This window comes from Montipora foliosa, chromosome 9 (genome assembly GCF_036669935.1).
Source record: "Montipora foliosa isolate CH-2021 chromosome 9, ASM3666993v2, whole genome shotgun sequence".
Lineage (NCBI taxonomy): Eukaryota > Metazoa > Cnidaria > Anthozoa > Scleractinia > Acroporidae > Montipora > Montipora foliosa.
The window spans coordinates 16583292-16600791 of record NC_090877.1 but is presented as its reverse complement, the minus strand read 5'-3'; the positions used below and the strand labels follow the sequence as shown (position 1 = coordinate 16600791).

Sequence of the window (17500 nt, the reverse complement as noted above, 5' to 3'; positions counted from 1 at the left end):
TAGTGAGGATTTGCATTGTCCAGTGGCTCCAGCTGTGAGCAGAATGTCCTCCACTGAGAGAGAAGTGGCGAATGTACTTGGTCCTCAGGCGTTTATTGGGATAAATGGAGGAACAGATACTCTGGGTAAATTGTGTATATAGTTTAACTTAAACCACACCAGTGACAATCAGTCTAGTTAGTTTATGTGATAGAGATTGCCACATGCTTCTCCTTGTAAAAAGTAGCAAGAATAAATGGATTAGGGGATAAGAGGTACATAAAAATGGTTGGTGTGTAACCACCTCCTACCCACCTAATGAAGATAATGATGATCATGATTATATGTTACCTGGGGTTCTTATAGAAGTTGCCATAGTAATAATTAATATGGATGTACAGTATGCACATATTAAACTGATAGTGTTCTCCCTTGTTTGCAGCATAACAGGTCAAAGTGGTTTTTTAAACTGGTAGATCAATCAAAGATATCTGTTTAATTTTCTCAAAAATACCAAACAAAGTCTATTTCAAGGGAGTTAAAAAAAAGTTTGCAGGCAGTAAAATTTTCCAGTTACCACACGTTTGAAAAGGAGAACACTGATTAATAATTGATAATGCTTGTGTCAGGTTGTGCAACAAAAGCATTTATATAATAACCAAAATCATTGCACGCTCTCTGATTGGTCAATCAGCTATTTTTTTATTGTGCCAGTAAAGTCATGGAAAAATCGTGCATCTTCTGAATTATTATATAAAAGCAATAGACCACACGTTCTAGGGTTTATAGGCTTGAAAACCACTTGGGATGTTGGAAGAAGACTCGAAGAATTCGTGAATCTGACTCTCCTGCGGCTCGTGATTTACGAATTCTTCTCATGTTGTACCAACATCCCCAGTGGTTTATCAGCCTATAAACTATAGAAACTTGTGGTCTATTGCTTAATTTGCCAACTACAAACAGTTACAAAAATGTTGAGTCGACACTCTAAGTGAAAACAGCCGCCTTCCGAAATTGAAATCAATGCTAGAAAAGTGTCTTACACATAGAACACAAAGCCCCTTCCTTTCCCCTATTGAGCATGATCTTGCATTGCTAACATCATGGGAGGGGAGGGGAAAATGGAAAGCGAGGTGGATTGAGATTTTCCTGTAACCTGTCTCAAGTATTTTTGCAACTGGTTGTACTTACTTGTTTTGCTGAAAGACAGTTTGCATGAAAAATTGCATAGTTTTATTAACAGCACCTTTTCTCTGTGTATAACAGAAACATTATGGAAAGAGGGCATCAATGCCACTGTTCCACTCGTCCCTCGAACAAGCCAAGAGTATGTCATTGAGGTACATTAGGACTTTGATGTAACATTCTATTAAATTTCTTGAAAAAAGAATCCCTCTTTATTTTCATGCAAAATACATACAAAAAGGGAACGAAAATAAAATTTAATGGTCAGAGGAACTGGGTAATTTAAATCATGAGTTAGACTTTTTCGGTTGTGGTCATGCACACTGACTTAACTTTAAAAACACTTAAACTTCTCTTTCAAATCTCGCATTCTAGACTATACACTAGTGTTTTCTTTGTGCTTTTTGGATGTAGAATGAAACCAGTAGCAGCAGCAGTTCCTGAGCAAGGCTGTGTGAAGCTAGTGTACAGTCACTTTTAATGAAGGATGTGCAGGTAATATTTTTCTTATTTTTGCTTTTAGTGAAATGTAGGGTATTGAATAATAATAATAATAATAATAATAATAATTATAATAATTATAATAATAATTGCTTTGATGATCCAACGAAACATGTATTGATTAAATATGAATTTCAAAAACATCGTATGGATCATCAAAGCGATATCTTACTTCGTGCTGCTAAGAAGTTTTTATAATAATAATTATAATAATAATAATAATAATAATAATGTCGCTGTCTGATTTTATTTTATGTGTCCCAGGATATTGATGAAGTGGTTGAGGTTTCCATAAAACCCATCAGAAAAGGCAAAAAGAGGACCCTTGCAGATGCACAGCTGGAGGTAATGATTTTACATGACAAGAAAAAAACTACTGATTCTGAATATGCTTGTAGTAGTCAAATCTGTTTATTTCAAACTGTTCCAGTACTTTGAGGTTGCAACCAGCTATTACAAACTGAAGATGGAGAAAGTGAAACTTGAAATGGAGCTTCTCATGAAAAAGCAAAAAGAGGGTAGGTATAATAATAATATTTAACAAATTACTTTTTACCACAATTGCTTTTAGTCTCGCAGTCTGATTGGTTAACTTGCCATTGTTGCTAAGAGTCTAGACAAAAACCAATACTTGATTTGATTGAGTTAATAATGTTAGTGTCCCACTTAATGCTCTTGTGGTAAAGCTATTGACACTTAAATAAAGTTGTTATTGTCATTATTACAAAGCAGCTTGTGTCATGCTCACATCGAAGTGTCACACAATTGTTATAGCCAGTCAGGAATGTTCATTTTGGCACATGGACCAATCAGACTGTGTCTTGGTTGTGCTCATTTGTTGTAAGGATATGCCTGCAAATGACCTGAATTAACACTGAGTGTGATTACAATCTGAAAGAGTCCTCAAACATAGGCCTCCACATTCGTGGTACTGTGCCCCATATTTTAATTTCATTCGTCTGTGATGTGTGCTCTGAAGTGATGGCATATTGTTAATATTAACTCGTAATCAGATATAAATAATTCCTTTAAATTCTTCCATTGATGTTGGAAAGGTGATTTATTCTCTGGCCAAGCTACACAAAACGTACACTGGGACGTACACTGAATTAACACAACGACTCGACACAACATTTATTTGAACATTCCTTCAGTACTTTGAGGTGGCAACCAGTTACTATAGCATGAAGAAATGAATTGAGACTCTGATTGAAAAGAAAAAATAGCCTAATCATTGTGAGTTAATCATCATGTTTTCCTGATAATTTCCAGCTGTTTTTGTGATATTTTCTACTTTTTTTTCTACTTTTCTCCTCAGAATAATTCAGCGTTTGGTGAAGGATGTATGGCTTTTGAACTTGTGCAGCTCATATGCAGTGCAATATATTCTTTTATAAAATAATTAGGATCGTACGTGCACTCTCATTGGTCAAGAGCTGTGTTTAGATGAGAGTATGTAAACATGGCTGTCTCAAGTATTTTTGCAACTGGTTGTACTTAGCTGTTTTGCTGAAAGAAAGTTTGCATGAAAAATCGCATAGTTTTATCAACATTTACAAGCCTAATGGTGGTGAGCTTGCCTTTATCTTCGGGATTTTTGGATTTGCCTTGTGGAACCTGTGTTTCATATTCCATGGGATTTCTTTATAGTTTTTTCCTCATATTTTTTAAGAACGACGATTTTAGTGTAAAGATTTTTCATCTTTATTATTCCCATTTTTAAGAACAAATAATTTTCATGGTCAAATATTTATTAATCCCTCCTACTTGATTTAGTTTTTCGTACGTGTACTATCTGGCTGTTTCTGGGATTCAAGTTCTTAATTTCATGCAGAGTTTGTTTCATTTGTTAACCTTATTTTGAAGTTGAGAGTTTGCTTTGTAATTTTCTCCCCTCATTTTACAGACTAACCCTAACTTTTGTCTATGATTTTTCCTCAACTCACCATTCACACACAAAATATTCTCCTCAAACTACCTGCTAAATTAGTGAATGTTGGTTATTTAATAGTAATACATGAAGCAGCAGTTAACCTAGCAACCTTTGTGGCTTTCTTAATTGGTGCTGATAGAAGAATCCTCCTTACAAGAAGGGGTTTCTCTCCACTAACTAAAACATTCACTAATTTAGCAGGTAGGTTGAGGGGAATATTGTGTGTGTGAATGGTGAGTTGAGGAAAAATCAAAGACAAAAGTTAGGGTTAGTCTGTAAAATGAGGGGAGAAATTTGCAAAGCAAACTCACAACCCCAAAACAAGGTTAACAAATGAAACAAACTCTGTGTGAAATTAAAAACTTTAATCTCAGAAACAGCCAGATAGTACATGTACGAAAAACGAAAAACTAAATCACGTAGGAGGGATTAATAAATATTTGACCATGAAAAATATTCGTTCTTAAAAATGGGAATGAAAAATACCTTTGATTGTAAGTGATTTTATGTTTATGCCTGTTCGTCAAAGGCAGGATCCATGAAAAGCATTCTTCATGGGAACTTTTTTGCAAAACGCTGATTACTGGTTATAAGATTATATTATAAGATTGTGTAGCTCCAGCTTAAATACTATATATTGACCAGTAGGTTTAAGCAGAAGTGGTATATTAAATAAGAAATCTGAAAGGAAGTGTTCATGGTAGTTTTGTATTTTCCACTTTGTTACCTCCTTTTTTTTCCAGTTTTCAGAGGACCCGCCCCATTGTAGCTTTATACTTAACTGTCCATTTCTTGTTTGTTGTGTTGAAATTTATTGTAAAATATTAATAATTGAAGTGAGTGAATGTGCATTAGCGCTTACATTTGAGAAAACACTTCTTGGATAAGTTTTTGCCTTTTGGCAACACCTGATTCATCACAGTTTTGTGCAGAATACATAGGCCTGTCATCACTGCCATTAAGCTGTGTAACATCAAGCCCATCTGGCAGCTGGGTGTTGTCATGGATACACATGTTATGCAATACCACTATCGCAACAATTATGTCGCAACAGCGGCATGGGGAGAACTGCATCGTCCCTCCAGAGAAATCAAGGCATCGAAACCTTTGTTTCAAGAGGCCAAATGATCGTTCTATCACATTCCTTGTTCTCGTGTGGCTCCTTTGGTACATTTCTTCTGCTGCACTCGACACTTTGTCAGGGTTTAAGGGGGTCATAAGGTAGCTCTGTAGGGCGTATCCTCTGTCCCCAAGCAACCATCCTTCCTGCTGTTTCGTTTCCATGTGGATCTGCAGAGCGCTCCCGTTGAAGATAGCTGAGTCATGGACTGAGCCATGCCACTTGGCCACAATGTTTGTGAACCGCATTTCTGCATCACAGACTGCCATCACGTTGATGGCATGAAATCCCTTATGACAAACATAAAGGTGTTCCTCTTTTGCCGGTGCACGGATTGGGATGAGCGTGCCATCGATCGCCCCCATAACCTTGGGGAAAGCTCCAATCGAGTAAAATTTCGTCATAGTTTCCTATGAAAGATCACAGTAGTTAAAACGGCGGACCCAATAAACTGCGGCCCAAAACTTGAGGAGATTAACAGCCTGTTAGACGTGGGCATCAGAATATGAATCAACATTTTCGGAACAAACTCTTTAATCATTTGAATCACAGAATTAATACTTTATGCCAATTCGCATGACCGACGACCACTCGATGCGGACCGCAGAGAAAACAGCAAATAAAATGACTTCATCGGAAAAGACGTAAATTTAAGTTAGTTTTTGTGCGAAATTTTACGGGTTGTGCGGTTTTTTACCCCAGTTTTTTTAGGAATATGCCTACTCGAGTGGAAAGAGCAGTTGAATTTAGGACTTTTCGCTAAATTGCAAACAAGAAATATAGTGTAAATGGAAATGAAAATCGCTCCGCCTTTCATGCAAATGATCGTGTCTAGTACAAGCAGAGTTTACTTCACAGTTAGCTAGTGCTTTTTTTGTAGAACTATGGTAAAACTTAATATCAATAATTACATTCACTTCTTCTCTTGATGTGGGAAAGATAATCCATTCGCCAGCAATACTCTTTAAACACTGGGTAAAGGAGTGAACACAGCGACTGGCACTAGCCTTGGAAATCCCCATAGTGTCTGCGACGACTTTCAAGAAACTTCCACTCGCAAAGTAACGTAATGCTGTCAGGACCTAATAGGTTAATAAACATTTGAAACCTCCACTATACTCGAAAAGGGCCTCTTTGTCAACGAGGGAGTTGAAAGTGCCAGTGGCTAGATCATAGAAAAAAGGAAAATTACCCACCTGAATCTCCGGATCTAGCGGAGCATTTCGCCCGGTGTTGCGCCTCAATTGTCCTTCAAACTTCAAAATAAGCCACTCAATTCTCTCAGGTGACAATCTAAAACGTTCAATTACCTCGCATCTTCTCATTCCAGTCAAAACTGTTCTTTGTCTATATTTTCTTTTCTCACGATTTGGGGTTAAAAGTGCTCCAACGGCAGCCATTTTTTATTCACTAAACTTTCCCGAGATTTTTTGGACTTTTCTCGGGAGCACGCAATCACCCGTAAAATATCTCGGGAAAACGATACGTTTTTTTCGGGCCCGAAAAACTCGGGCGTTTTGAGAAACACCTAAAATTGTTTTCGGGAGCTTTTCGGGTGCGTTTACGGGCCCGAAAAGTTTTCGGGTCTTTTGAGAAACGCACGCCTGAACACGAAAAGCATCGACTGTCAAGAGCTTTGCTGACGTAGCGTGGCTCTGTAGCCGCGTCGAGCCACAGAAAGAGCGCGAAAATTAAGCCTCGATCAGGAGTGTGTGTGTGTGTCTGATGGCTTGAGCCTGCGATCCAATCAACAAGCAGTCCCTGGTCAGCGGTCAACTTCAAAAAAACAGCTGACCTCGATAAGGTCTATCTTGAGCCCGCTATACGGTCACGTAATACTGGTCAGCGGATACCTTGTTTTGACAGGTGTCAATTGACCATAACATTGATGTCCTATATCAAAGATGTATGCTGTAAACTAGTTAGTGTCAAATGGAGTATTGCCTCCTTGATGAGCTCTAAACTTCAGCCCGTGATATGGTTACGTGTACTGGTCACATTGGCATACATGAAGGGGCGGACGGACGTACGTACGTACGTACGTTGTACGTACGGACGTTCATGACGTCATGGATATAAAACCAAATTTTCTCACATCGATGGGTTACCACATTTTCTTAACAATGGTGCTCCGCGCGCGCGCGCCTTCGGCGCGCGCGGAGCTCCGCTATAATAATTAAGGTAATTCTCTTCCCTGATGCAGCAGCCACATCAGGCTCCCTAGCCTGTTAGATATTACTGTAAAATCCACCACCACTGTAGCGTTGGGGGACTTCAAGGACTTAAAAATTGATCAACGGTTGCATCGCAACACAACGATTTCTTGTCGTGCAAGCTCACGTTAACTGATATCCTGAAAGATACAGCCATAACTCACAATGTTCGTATTTCAGAAAGAAAATTACAAGCCGGTGGTCCTGAATGAGAGCAGTTATAAAAGACAGTTATAATCCCCCTGACCTTACTAATCAACCCTAAATAGAACTGTCCGGTGATTTTATTGAACTTTATTCGAACCCAATTGAACGACTGGGTTCAATTTTCAAACTTAAATCCAACCCAACCGTTCAAAAATATTTGAATAAAGTTCGAGTAATTAGCATCGAATTAAATTGGCAAGAATGTTTACGGGCGATCCGTTTTCTAAGTGGAGTGGCTGTTAAATAAATAAATAATTAATTAATTAATTAATGATGACTTTATTGGATAACACAAGTACTGGTAAAACCAATAGTTCTCATCGTCGTCCTTAAAATCTACCAAACAACGACAATTACAAATTCAAGCCAAAAAATACAAAGAAAAACTACAATTGAAAATTCATTCAAAATTTCTACTAATAATAAAGTTGTCAATTCTAGAATTCCGATCTTTGTATTTTTGTATACTGCATTTCTAAATTCACAAACGCCCTCTTCCAAGTAAATGCTTCCTTGCGAAAGAAACTTCTAGGCATCGACATAGAGTAGACTAATTAGATGCATGCTTTCTTATCTGAACTTTAAGTCGAACGTTGTGGCTTTCAAAGCCCCAAATGCTACAGTTCTCCAGGCAATAATTCTTTTGGTTTGTTTTTTAATTTTAATAATATTGCATGACATCCAGATGTGTATTGCGAAAAAGAAGTAAGCACGCCGTCTCAAATATGGCGCTCCTCTGCAGTTTGCACCCTCTCTTGAGCTACCAAGAGAAAATAGCTCCCCGGGCGCTAAATCGAATCATTGGCATAATTGTAATGCGCTGTGTGACGTCATGGTCACCTGAACACTACGTTCGAACAACGTCCGCTAAGGTCGCTGCGACTGTCTATCAAGATGGCTGGAAAGAAGTCAGATCATGACACCCTTAACGGAGCCATAAAGAAGCTCGAACAATGTAGTCGTAGGGAGATAAAACCTACGTTGACGGACATTGTGTTACGGCCATCAGATCAGAAAGACTGGCAAATCATCCGTTTCTTCAACAGGGTAAGTAAATCAGTTTTCATAGGACGAGACAACAGGTAAAATAGTAACCTTAGAAAACATTTCGATCCTAGATAAACGAAGGTGTCAAGAAAAGATTTCGACGGTATCAGAAGGATGAAGGTTTGGTAGAATTTAAAGAGGCAGGCAAACTCGGCAAGGGCAACACTATTGGCCAACATTGGGACAAAGCGCTCAGCGAAATAATCAAGATAACCCGGGCTGCAGAGTCTTCAAAGGATTACCGCGCTACACGTGACTCACTGATGATAAAGCTGGTAGAAGAAATGAATTGCGACCTTGAAGGGGAATGGACTCTACTTCAAAAGTTTTTTTTCCACTTTGAGTTTCCGATAAGATTTCTTGACAGCCACTTCAAATTACATGGCTACATGTATAGCAAAACGGAAAAATTTCCCAAGATTTTCCTGTGGCAGGGGGAAGCTGATGCAGTTGGCTTTTATGGGAACAGCAGTGAAGAGGGAAAATATGTAATAGTAGATTGGAAAGTGGTTGACATCTTGGATTTTTGGAAGAAGAACCCAGACGCATATGGAAGGCTTACACCAGTGCTTGGTCTACGCAAGACTTCTTCAACTTCATCTGAAGCTTGAGTACCTGCCACACATCCTGATAGTACCCATCCACGGACTAAGCGGAGACCTTGCCCACCCAATTTTATGCTATGGTTATCCAGAGGAATGTAAAGAAATGATAGAGAGTTTTGAGTGGTCTACTACACTGCCAGAGCCTGCACAGAAAATCAGTGGAACACTGCCGCTATTAAATAAGTTGGAAGTGGGGAAGGTTGATGAAAACAAACCCTTATCGGAGTTGTTCGGAAAGGATGCAAAGGTACGCGATTTGCTCGAGGAATTCGGATGGCTCTCGTTGAAAGTTCCTCCCGATGACAATGATTAAAAATGAATGACGGTCTGAACCTGAATCGGATCTTATTCAATCGTTGGGACAGTTTGCCGTTTAATTGGAGCTAAAAATCTAGTTTAGCATAACTTGCTAAACTTGCTTTTCTATTTCAATTAATAGGTCACATTGCTGCATGTCTACATGAGCAGGGGCCATGTCGTCATGTCCATTTAAATTTTTCATGAGACCTCATGTCGTTACGTACAGTGAAAGTCTGTACCTGTGTGTGTGGACACAGTCATCCAACTTGTTTACATGTACTTCTGTCAAGCTAACTCGTTCATTGCATTTACTTCCTTGTCGTGATCACACACATCATTTGGGTTTTGGCGGCCTGGCTGCCCTTAACAAATCATTGGCTGCGTCCACGCATGTGGATTCCTACATGGTTCATTACACCTATTATTAATTCTTCTGACTATGTGAGCAGAGGCCCGTAGTCATCGTATAGTATTGTGTTTTTTTTAGTGGGTCACTTATAACTAGGGTCTTGTTTTGCCTTTACACTAATCTGCTCTTGTCAATATCACATGATACTTTAGTCACCCATCAAGACTTTAAAACCAAGCAATAGGTTTTTTGCTTAAAGTGGGTCATAATGAGTAATTTGCCAACTTTCAGGTGGCGCTGTTTGCACTCCTGAAATACTTGTAAATTATATTTAAGGAATTTGGCAATTTTACAATATAAATTCTTCTTCTAATTGTAATACACATTACTTAGGTTACGTGTCGATTGCTATAACATGATCATTACTCTTGTCTAGGCTGTTCTTACCCTTCTCAGTTTGGTGTCTTTGTGAGTAGCTAGGGGGCCATGCAGTTATCTCTCTTTATTACTACAGTAAATTGTAATCTGTTTAGTTTGCAATGGTCAGGTTTTGTTTATTGTACTTCTGCTTTATCATGCAAGTTTCATTATTATTCTTCTTTTGCTAAGGTGACTACATGAGCAGGGGTCATGTAGTGAAATTTGTTTCCTCTTTTGTACCTTAACCTTCTTCTTGTGTTGGCAAGGGTTTTTGCTCTGGCCTCGGGTGGGGGCCCTTTCACTCGTTCCTAGCTCAGGTCTGTGGCGTGTGTCCCCTCACCTTTGCTGGGATCTCATGTCTTCTGTATTCGGGTATTTCCTAGGTTACCATGCTGATTTCAATAAACGGCCTAGCCCATCAGGGCTTGGCCAAAATATCCCAAGTAAATGTGGTATTATTTGTATCCCAGCAAACGGAGCTCGCCCAGAGCAATGCCTTGCCAACAATATTAGTCAGAATGTATGGAGCATGAAGCATAAAGGAAATTTATTGCCCAGAGGAAATAAATGGATTTATGCTGAGTGTGACATGCTTAGTTAGTAATTTCCCATGTTGCAGATTGGGCATTTCTGTCATCCGGGACTCCCTGGAGATCATTCACCATTTTTGCAAGCTAGGCAGGGGCTGATTCAACAGAATCCAATTAATTATTCCTCCCACCCTCCCTATTTTTACTTTCTTATGGATGGCGTGTGTCCCCTCACCTTTGCTGGGATCATGTCTTCTATATTTGGATATTTCCTAGGTTACCATGCTGATTTTCAATAAACGGCCTAGCCCATCAGGGCTTGGCCAAAATATATATTTGTCAAATTACGGTAAGCTACACTAAACGCGATCAATTGTTTTTTTTCTTTTTAAAATTAATTTTGTATGGAAGAGTTTATGGACAATAAAATTATTATTGTTAATATATTTTTAATAACATTACTATTATTATTATTATTATTATTATTATTATTATTATTGTTATTATTATTATTATTATTATTATTATTAAATTGAGCAACTTCTTCGTGCGCACGCGCCCACGAGCAATACCGCTAGCCATGATTACCATGAGAAAAGCTACTGATGGGTTCCTATCAGCATAGTTATTGGAGTTATGCTATCAGTATGGTGCTCCGCTATAAAAGAAAGATTACTCAACAGAATATGGTAATTGAACTGAGTGGAGTGAAATTTATTGGTCTGAAATCACACATGGCTCCGTGACATCTCGCTGTCAATCGAAAAGAGAAAGAACGGCAAACACGATCTTTGTTCTTAGCTTTCAGAAAATTCATCCTTAATCAATCAATGTCCTTTCATCATGTATCAATACTCTTGGTTGTTCAAACTGATTAGGAATAAACTGATTTCTGGAACAAATCACAAGAACGTTCCTCAAGTTCTTTGACGTCCGAATATTAAGGTTACACGGTGGATTCACCACACTCCCAGATGCTGTTTGTTCCTGGGGCTTTGGAATATTTGCAGGTTCGTTGCTATCTCATCCTGATTGAACGGTTCCGTTCGCGGCTATTCTAAAGTGAACTGTTGACATCAATTTATTGATCAAATAATGTTTCCATGGCATTAAAAAATCAATCGAGAGATACAGCCAGTCGCTCTATCTTTTTCAAGGATCCCTTAAGGCCGGTTTACACGATACGATTTCTCGGCCGATTTATCGCCCTGACAGCGTCTGAGCTCAAATCTTGAATGTATTTTGACAGCCGATTAACGACCGATTCACGGAAATGAAAATTGGCCCGATACAAAAAATCTGTTGCACTGCAACTTAACAGATTTTTTTAAGTTGGGCCGATACTCCGAGAGAAACCGTCGTGTCAATCAAAGGATATGCGAGTGGGTAATGCGCATAAATACTTTAAAAATTAAAGCGTTTAAAATGGCGGATACTAAAAGGCTAATACGTGAAGATCTTTTGATAAAAAATTACAAGTTTTATTGCCGGTACGATTTCTCGGCCGATTTATCGGCCCGACAACGTCGGAGCGCAAATCTTGCGTGTATTTTGACAGCCGATGAACGACCGATTCATGGGAATGAAAATCGGTCCGATTCAAAAAATCTGTTGCACTGCAACAGATATTTTTTAAGTTTGGCCGACACTCAGAGAGAAACCGCCTTGTCAATCAAAGGGTATGGGAATGGGTGATGCACACAAATACTGAAAAAATTAAAGCTTTCAAAATAGCAGATACTAAAAGGACAACGGGGAGATCTTTGGAGGAAAAATTTCACGTTTTTAAATTTACACAATTTACACGGTACGATTTATCGGCCCGACTGTGACAAAATCGGCCGACAAATCGTACCGCGTAAACTGGGCTTTACATTTTCCATCCTTGCTTCCTTGTTTTCCGTCAGTTCGAGCTACTCTGAATTTGTCCTCCTAAGCAAATAAACAAATTTCGGCTCCTCAACACCTGTTTTTCGTTCTAAGAGCCCGTATTCAAAGTCGTGATTTCAAGGACTGCAGATAATTAAAAACTAAATTAATTTTGCTAAAAAAATGTTTCAAGCGATTGCAATCAGTTAAAAATTATTTGAACCTTCATTACTAATTGCGCCCAAACTGCATGATTGCATTATTTTTTATAAATTCATTTCTGATTTCTGGGTTTTTCCGGCGGCAATTTTTTTCCTGCTCCGATGAATGGAAAGATAACTCATATTATTCCTTCTTTTTTATGCAGAAAAACGAAGATAGGAAGTAAAACAAAAGAAACTTAATTGATTTCCTGACTATTTGAAGCTAAATTGTCATTAATTTTGAAAAAACTTTGCGCGCTTTGGATATGAGATGGTAAATAGCCAACTAGTGTTAAGGCGTAGCGCTTAGTTGCTATAACCAGTCTCATATCCACCACGCACGAATGGAATAATTGTTTTATTAAATTCCTTAAACTCCAAAAAGTTTGGAAGTACGAAATACGAGTGAAAAAAGCAAGAGAAAATCCGAGCGAAATCGAAAAAACTTGATGAAGATGGGACGTTGTATAATGCATTGTCGTCAGACAGACGCAGGCTCATCACAAAAACATTTCTTTCCTTCTCGCGTACTTCTAAACGTCGGAATTGATCCAAAGTTTCCACAAAAAGGTTTTTTTTTTCGCTTTATTCAGAGATAAAATTCGCTTTCCGGCGAAAAAAATTACCTTAGCAACGCTTAGCGCAATCAATTGCCATGTAAGGTCAAACTAAGGTATATGAGCTTATAACCGAGATTGAGTGAACCAATCAGAGCACGAGAAATGCATTAACCGAGGTTGAAAATTTAATAATAATGATAATTATTAAATTCTCAACCTCGGATAATGCAATTCTCGTGCTCTGATTGGTTCACTCAATCTCGGTTATCAGCTCATATACCTTAGTTTGACCTTAAATGGTAAATGATTGCGCTTAGCGTTGCTAAACTAAAAACGTTTACGCCAGAGAGCGAAATTTCTTTCGGTATAAAGCAAAAGAAAAACGTTTTTGTGGAAAGTTTGGATCACATTCGAAGCTTAGAGATAAGCGAAAAGGTAAGAAATGTTTTTGGGATGAGCCTGCGTCTGTCTGACCAAGAGGTATTGCACAACATCGCATCTTCATCAACTTTTTTCGATTTCGCTAGGATTTTCTCGCTTTTTTCGCTCGTATTTCGTACTTCTAAACTTTTGGAGTTTAAGGAATTTAATAAAACAATCATTCCATTCGTGCTTGTTGGATATGAGAGTGGTTATTTACCATCTCATATTCAACGCGCGCTCATGGAATAATTGTTAATGATCATTAGTGTTTATAAATACTTCACATAGCCAGCTGTTACAAAAACTCAATAAACGAGTATTGCTGACACAGACGAAGGAAAATTTCCAGTTATTTGCCTTTAAATAAACTAGTTCTCCCCTGTTTCCCGAAACTTTTAACGAATAAACCATGTTTTCCTGTTCATTCCATTATTAAGCAGAACTGTTTGCTTGAGTCCTTCTTAGTTACACTCGCTTTTCGGAATAAACTTACCGCTTGGGCTTTAGTGGCTAATATAAAAAGACCTCAAGCGAAGACGACGACCGGCACCGCTACAAGTTTTATTTCGCATCGTTGTAATCATTTCACCATTATTCTATGGTATGGAAAGTGTGTTCCAACATTCCAAAAATATAAATGGGTGTGAACTGTGTGGATGAGTGGAAAAAAATTAAAACTTTGTCATCGGTTAATCACTTCTTCCACATAACATAAGATTTGGTCACTTTCTAGCCTGCGTAGCTGGTCGACGGGACATTTTATCGCGGCATTATTCAAACACGCGCTGCCCCTCGAATGGGCCACGAATGGAATGGTGACAAGTAGTTTTTCGCCGCTGCCGCTTCAAAGTCGTTCTCACTCTAGGCACCCAAAACTGCGAACTGCCAACTGAATAAAATATGGTTTACGCGTTGAAACTTTCGCGAAACATATGTGGTTTATCTAAATGCAAATTACCCGAAAGTTTCTTTTGTTCCCGTGACGTTTGTCGAGTTTTGTCTTTGTAACAACAACGGTTATAAAAAGTTTGGATAAAGAATAATAATTATTAAAAATTATCTCACAGTTACAATGAAAGCAAGTTTTAATGACGATTTAGCTCTAAATGGTCAGGAAATCCATTAATTTAATTTTGTTTTATATCAGATATTCGATTTTATGCCACAAAAAAAGGAAAAAAATTATTTATTTTTTTCCATTGATAGGAGTAGGAAGAAATTGCAGCTGGAATGATAAAGAAAAAAATTCAGTACAATTCATCAAAAATCGATTGTGTATTGCCACAATTAGTAATTAAGGTTCCTGAGTAATTTTAAACTGAAGGTTTAATCGCATAATATGTCTTTTGCTTACGCAAAATAAATACAATTTTAACCTATCTGCAGTCCTTGGAATCGCAAAGGTACGAGCTGTTGGAAAGAACAACAAGTGCCTAGGTGCTGAAATTTCGTTTATGGAAGGGTTGGCGCGGTGTAAGGCAGCTGGGGTCCGTTTCTCCGGATTTAGCACTTATAAGTGGGTCTCTTCTCTAAAAGGTTTTTCTCTAGGTACTCCGTTTTTCCTCATTATCTAAAGCCAACAGAGATTTCGATTTGATATGAGTTTAGGATGGTGCCTACTAATTCAAAGGTATTTTTGCGCGGTTTACTAAATATGCAGGAAAAGCAGATCTCAACAAGTGTTATTGAAATCCAAAAAGGAAATTGGAGGTAACCACCCATTTTTCGAAGATAATTAATCAGCAATATTTGTAAAAAGCTTTAAAATACAAAGCAATGTATGGCATTCTTTGCCAAATTGAAGCTCAATTATCTCTGAAAATGCATGGTTACCCCCAAGAGCACTTGCTAAGTTCTGCTTTCTCCGCATAGTTTTAAACCGCGCAAAAATATCCTTGTATTAATAAGCACCGCCGATAGGAAATCCGAGTATCTTTAGCTGCGCAGAACGTATGCGCAATAACAATAGTAGGCATCGTCCTTAATTTGATTTGATTTCAATGAACAGTGCCCTTCATTAGTGCTGCAGCCCTAGAAGACTTGACACTCGGGGCGCTTTCCTTTTGTCAGAACTAGTACTGGCCGGACAGACCCCTCAGTTTGAGAAGAAAATGCAACAATTTGAAGAAACACTTGCACGATAATCCCTCGCATTCTTCTGGAGGATTATATTAGAGTTAGTCCTTCCAAATGCCCGGCCTGGCCGGTCAGTTCTGTCAAATAGAAAGCGCCCTCAGTAAATAAAGCTGATCATCACTATTTTAAGACTGGATCCTTTGAATTTTTTTTCTGTAAACACGAGCTTATATTTTATAGGAGACTGCGTATACATAGCAGATATTTAATGGAAAATCGCAAAGAAATGTTGCGCCAACTATTAAAGAAAGTGCCGGCGCCGTTTAAACAACAAATATTTAACACTGAACTGTTTTGCATCTTCATTGGCTATCGAAGTTCTAGTATTTAATTAATTAGAGACTTTTCATTTTCCTTGTTTTTCTATACCAGAGTTCAATAGTCTTGCTAATCACTAAAATTTTCAATACTAAGGACTCATGCGAAGAGTTCAATTTTACCTTGGTTCTTTTCCAGGTTGCAGTGGCTTTTGCCACGAGACACATTTCTGCTGACAAGTCAAAGTGGGTTCCACTATAAACACCCTGATCGCTTTGGTAAAAATCTTGAGTAGAGATTAAGAAAACCTTGTGCAAAAGCGGAGTTGCGCAGTCCGTACAATATGGGATTACACATACTGTTTGCATAACCAAGTAAGAGTGATGTAAAATCCACAGCGTGAGGCAAAGATCGTGGACAGTACATATCGAAAAACATGGTCACAACGAATGGTGTCCAGGAGACTAGGAAAGCAGCCACCACTAAAATAAAAGTGTTTGTTAGTCTGGTTTCTTCGGGGGTCATCAGAAACCCTCGTGAATTCCGAGTCTTCTCGTTATATGACATTTTCATTGGAGCGCAGTCGATGGTAATAAGTTCTTGCGGAGTGTCCTTATTCAGTTGTACATTGATCGTAGCCTCAGCGTTTTGGTGTCGTGCATTATCGTCTAGATTGCTGCTGGTTTGAGGTTCGTTTGTTTTTGAGCGAGCGTGGATTATTTCCACCGACGAGAGTGTCAAATTATTTCTTGTGGCCCCCACTTTTATTTTCGAGGTGATTGTCAAATTCAGAATTTGATGGTAAGAAAAGATCACAGCTGAAAGGGGTCCAAAGAAGCAAACTGCAATCATAAAATAAGCGTAATAGACGCTCGCACTCCAGTCGACAAAACAATACGACTTTCCTGGGATGAAGTCGTATTTCCCCCACCCAAAAAGAGGTAGCGAAGCTAGAAGTATTGAAACTATCCAGACAGTGGCTCCGTAAAGCCATACTTTTTTCTTGTTGAAGGTGTGGCTGTAAGTTTTCCACTTGACGATGTAAAAATATCGATTAATAGCGATCATACCAAGGAACATAACGGACGCTATGAACGACAAAATCGTAAAAAAGCCGAACACCACGCATGTTACGTGTCCAAAAATCCATCGCTGTTTTATAATCGTCACTGCAGTAACTGGCATACTTACTCCAGACACTAAGATGTCTGCCGCGGCAAGGTTGAGGATGAAAATGTTGGTGTTGGTGCGAAGATTTTTGTTCTCATAAACGACGAGGAATAAACTGACATTTCCAATTAAAGCCGCAGCTCCTATAATAAAGAGGACAGTGGTTTCAATTATAATGACCGACAGGCTTAACGTCATCTGGAGAAGTCTTAATCTATCCGTGAACCAATAGAAAAATCGATATACTGCGTTTTTCAGGCTTGTAAGCAACTCTTGACAGTTTAGGTTGTTTCACCGAACAAATATTATGAGATTAAAAACTAAGGCGAGTTCCCAGACAGTGTTGCTTAATCAACTTACTATCCACGGTGATGTGACCGGCAAGTTCAACCAAAAAATGGTTGAGAAATCAATTTCGCTTTAATTTCATGTTTATGAGGTCCGCCTTGTTAAAACGCTTCGTATTTAAATAACAATCATTATTATGAAGTG

The 17500-nt window shown here is 38.5% G+C and overlaps 3 protein-coding genes and 1 pseudogene across 4 annotated transcripts in view; 2 read left to right on the top strand and 2 right to left on the bottom strand.

Moving 5' to 3' along the window:
* LOC137971097 (myb/SANT-like DNA-binding domain-containing protein 4) overlaps positions 1–3498 on the top strand; it is a 5512-nt gene extending 2014 nt beyond the window's left edge. The window contains exons 5-10 of the mRNA XM_068817817.1: positions 1–125; positions 1246–1319; positions 1579–1659; positions 1930–2010; positions 2096–2183; positions 2984–3498. The exon at positions 1–125 is cut by the window's left edge and continues 5 nt beyond it. Of these exons, the coding sequence (XP_068673918.1) occupies positions 1–125; positions 1246–1319; positions 1579–1608 (229 nt within the window). The 3' untranslated portion in view covers positions 1609–1659; positions 1930–2010; positions 2096–2183; positions 2984–3498. The remainder of the gene's footprint in view (positions 126–1245; positions 1320–1578; positions 1660–1929; positions 2011–2095; positions 2184–2983) is intronic.
* Positions 3499–4325: 827 nt separating this feature from the next.
* On the bottom strand, positions 4326–6135 carry LOC137969709 (putative nuclease HARBI1). Of its 2 annotated transcripts, XM_068816049.1 has the most exons (3): positions 5915–6135; positions 5630–5800; positions 4326–5128 (listed from the first exon to the last, which is right to left on the bottom strand). In XM_068816049.1, the coding sequence occupies exons 1-3, from the start codon at positions 6116–6118 to the stop codon at positions 4457–4459; spliced, it is 1047 nt and encodes a 348-aa protein (XP_068672150.1). In that variant the 5' UTR covers positions 6119–6135; the 3' UTR covers positions 4326–4456. The 2 variants fall into 2 exon arrangements, with proteins under 2 accessions (XP_068672150.1, XP_068672151.1); XM_068816050.1 differs by lacking the exon at positions 5630–5800.
* Positions 6136–8032: 1897 nt separating this feature from the next.
* On the top strand, positions 8033–9103 carry LOC137971499 (uncharacterized; annotated as a pseudogene).
* A 6742-nt stretch (positions 9104–15845) lies between these two features.
* LOC137972007 (octopamine receptor beta-2R-like) lies at positions 15846–17206 on the bottom strand. The gene has a single exon (XM_068818803.1). It carries the CDS (start codon positions 17204–17206, stop codon positions 16094–16096), a length of 1113 nt encoding a protein of 370 aa, XP_068674904.1. The 3' UTR covers positions 15846–16093.
* Positions 17207–17500: the final 294 nt, after the last annotated feature.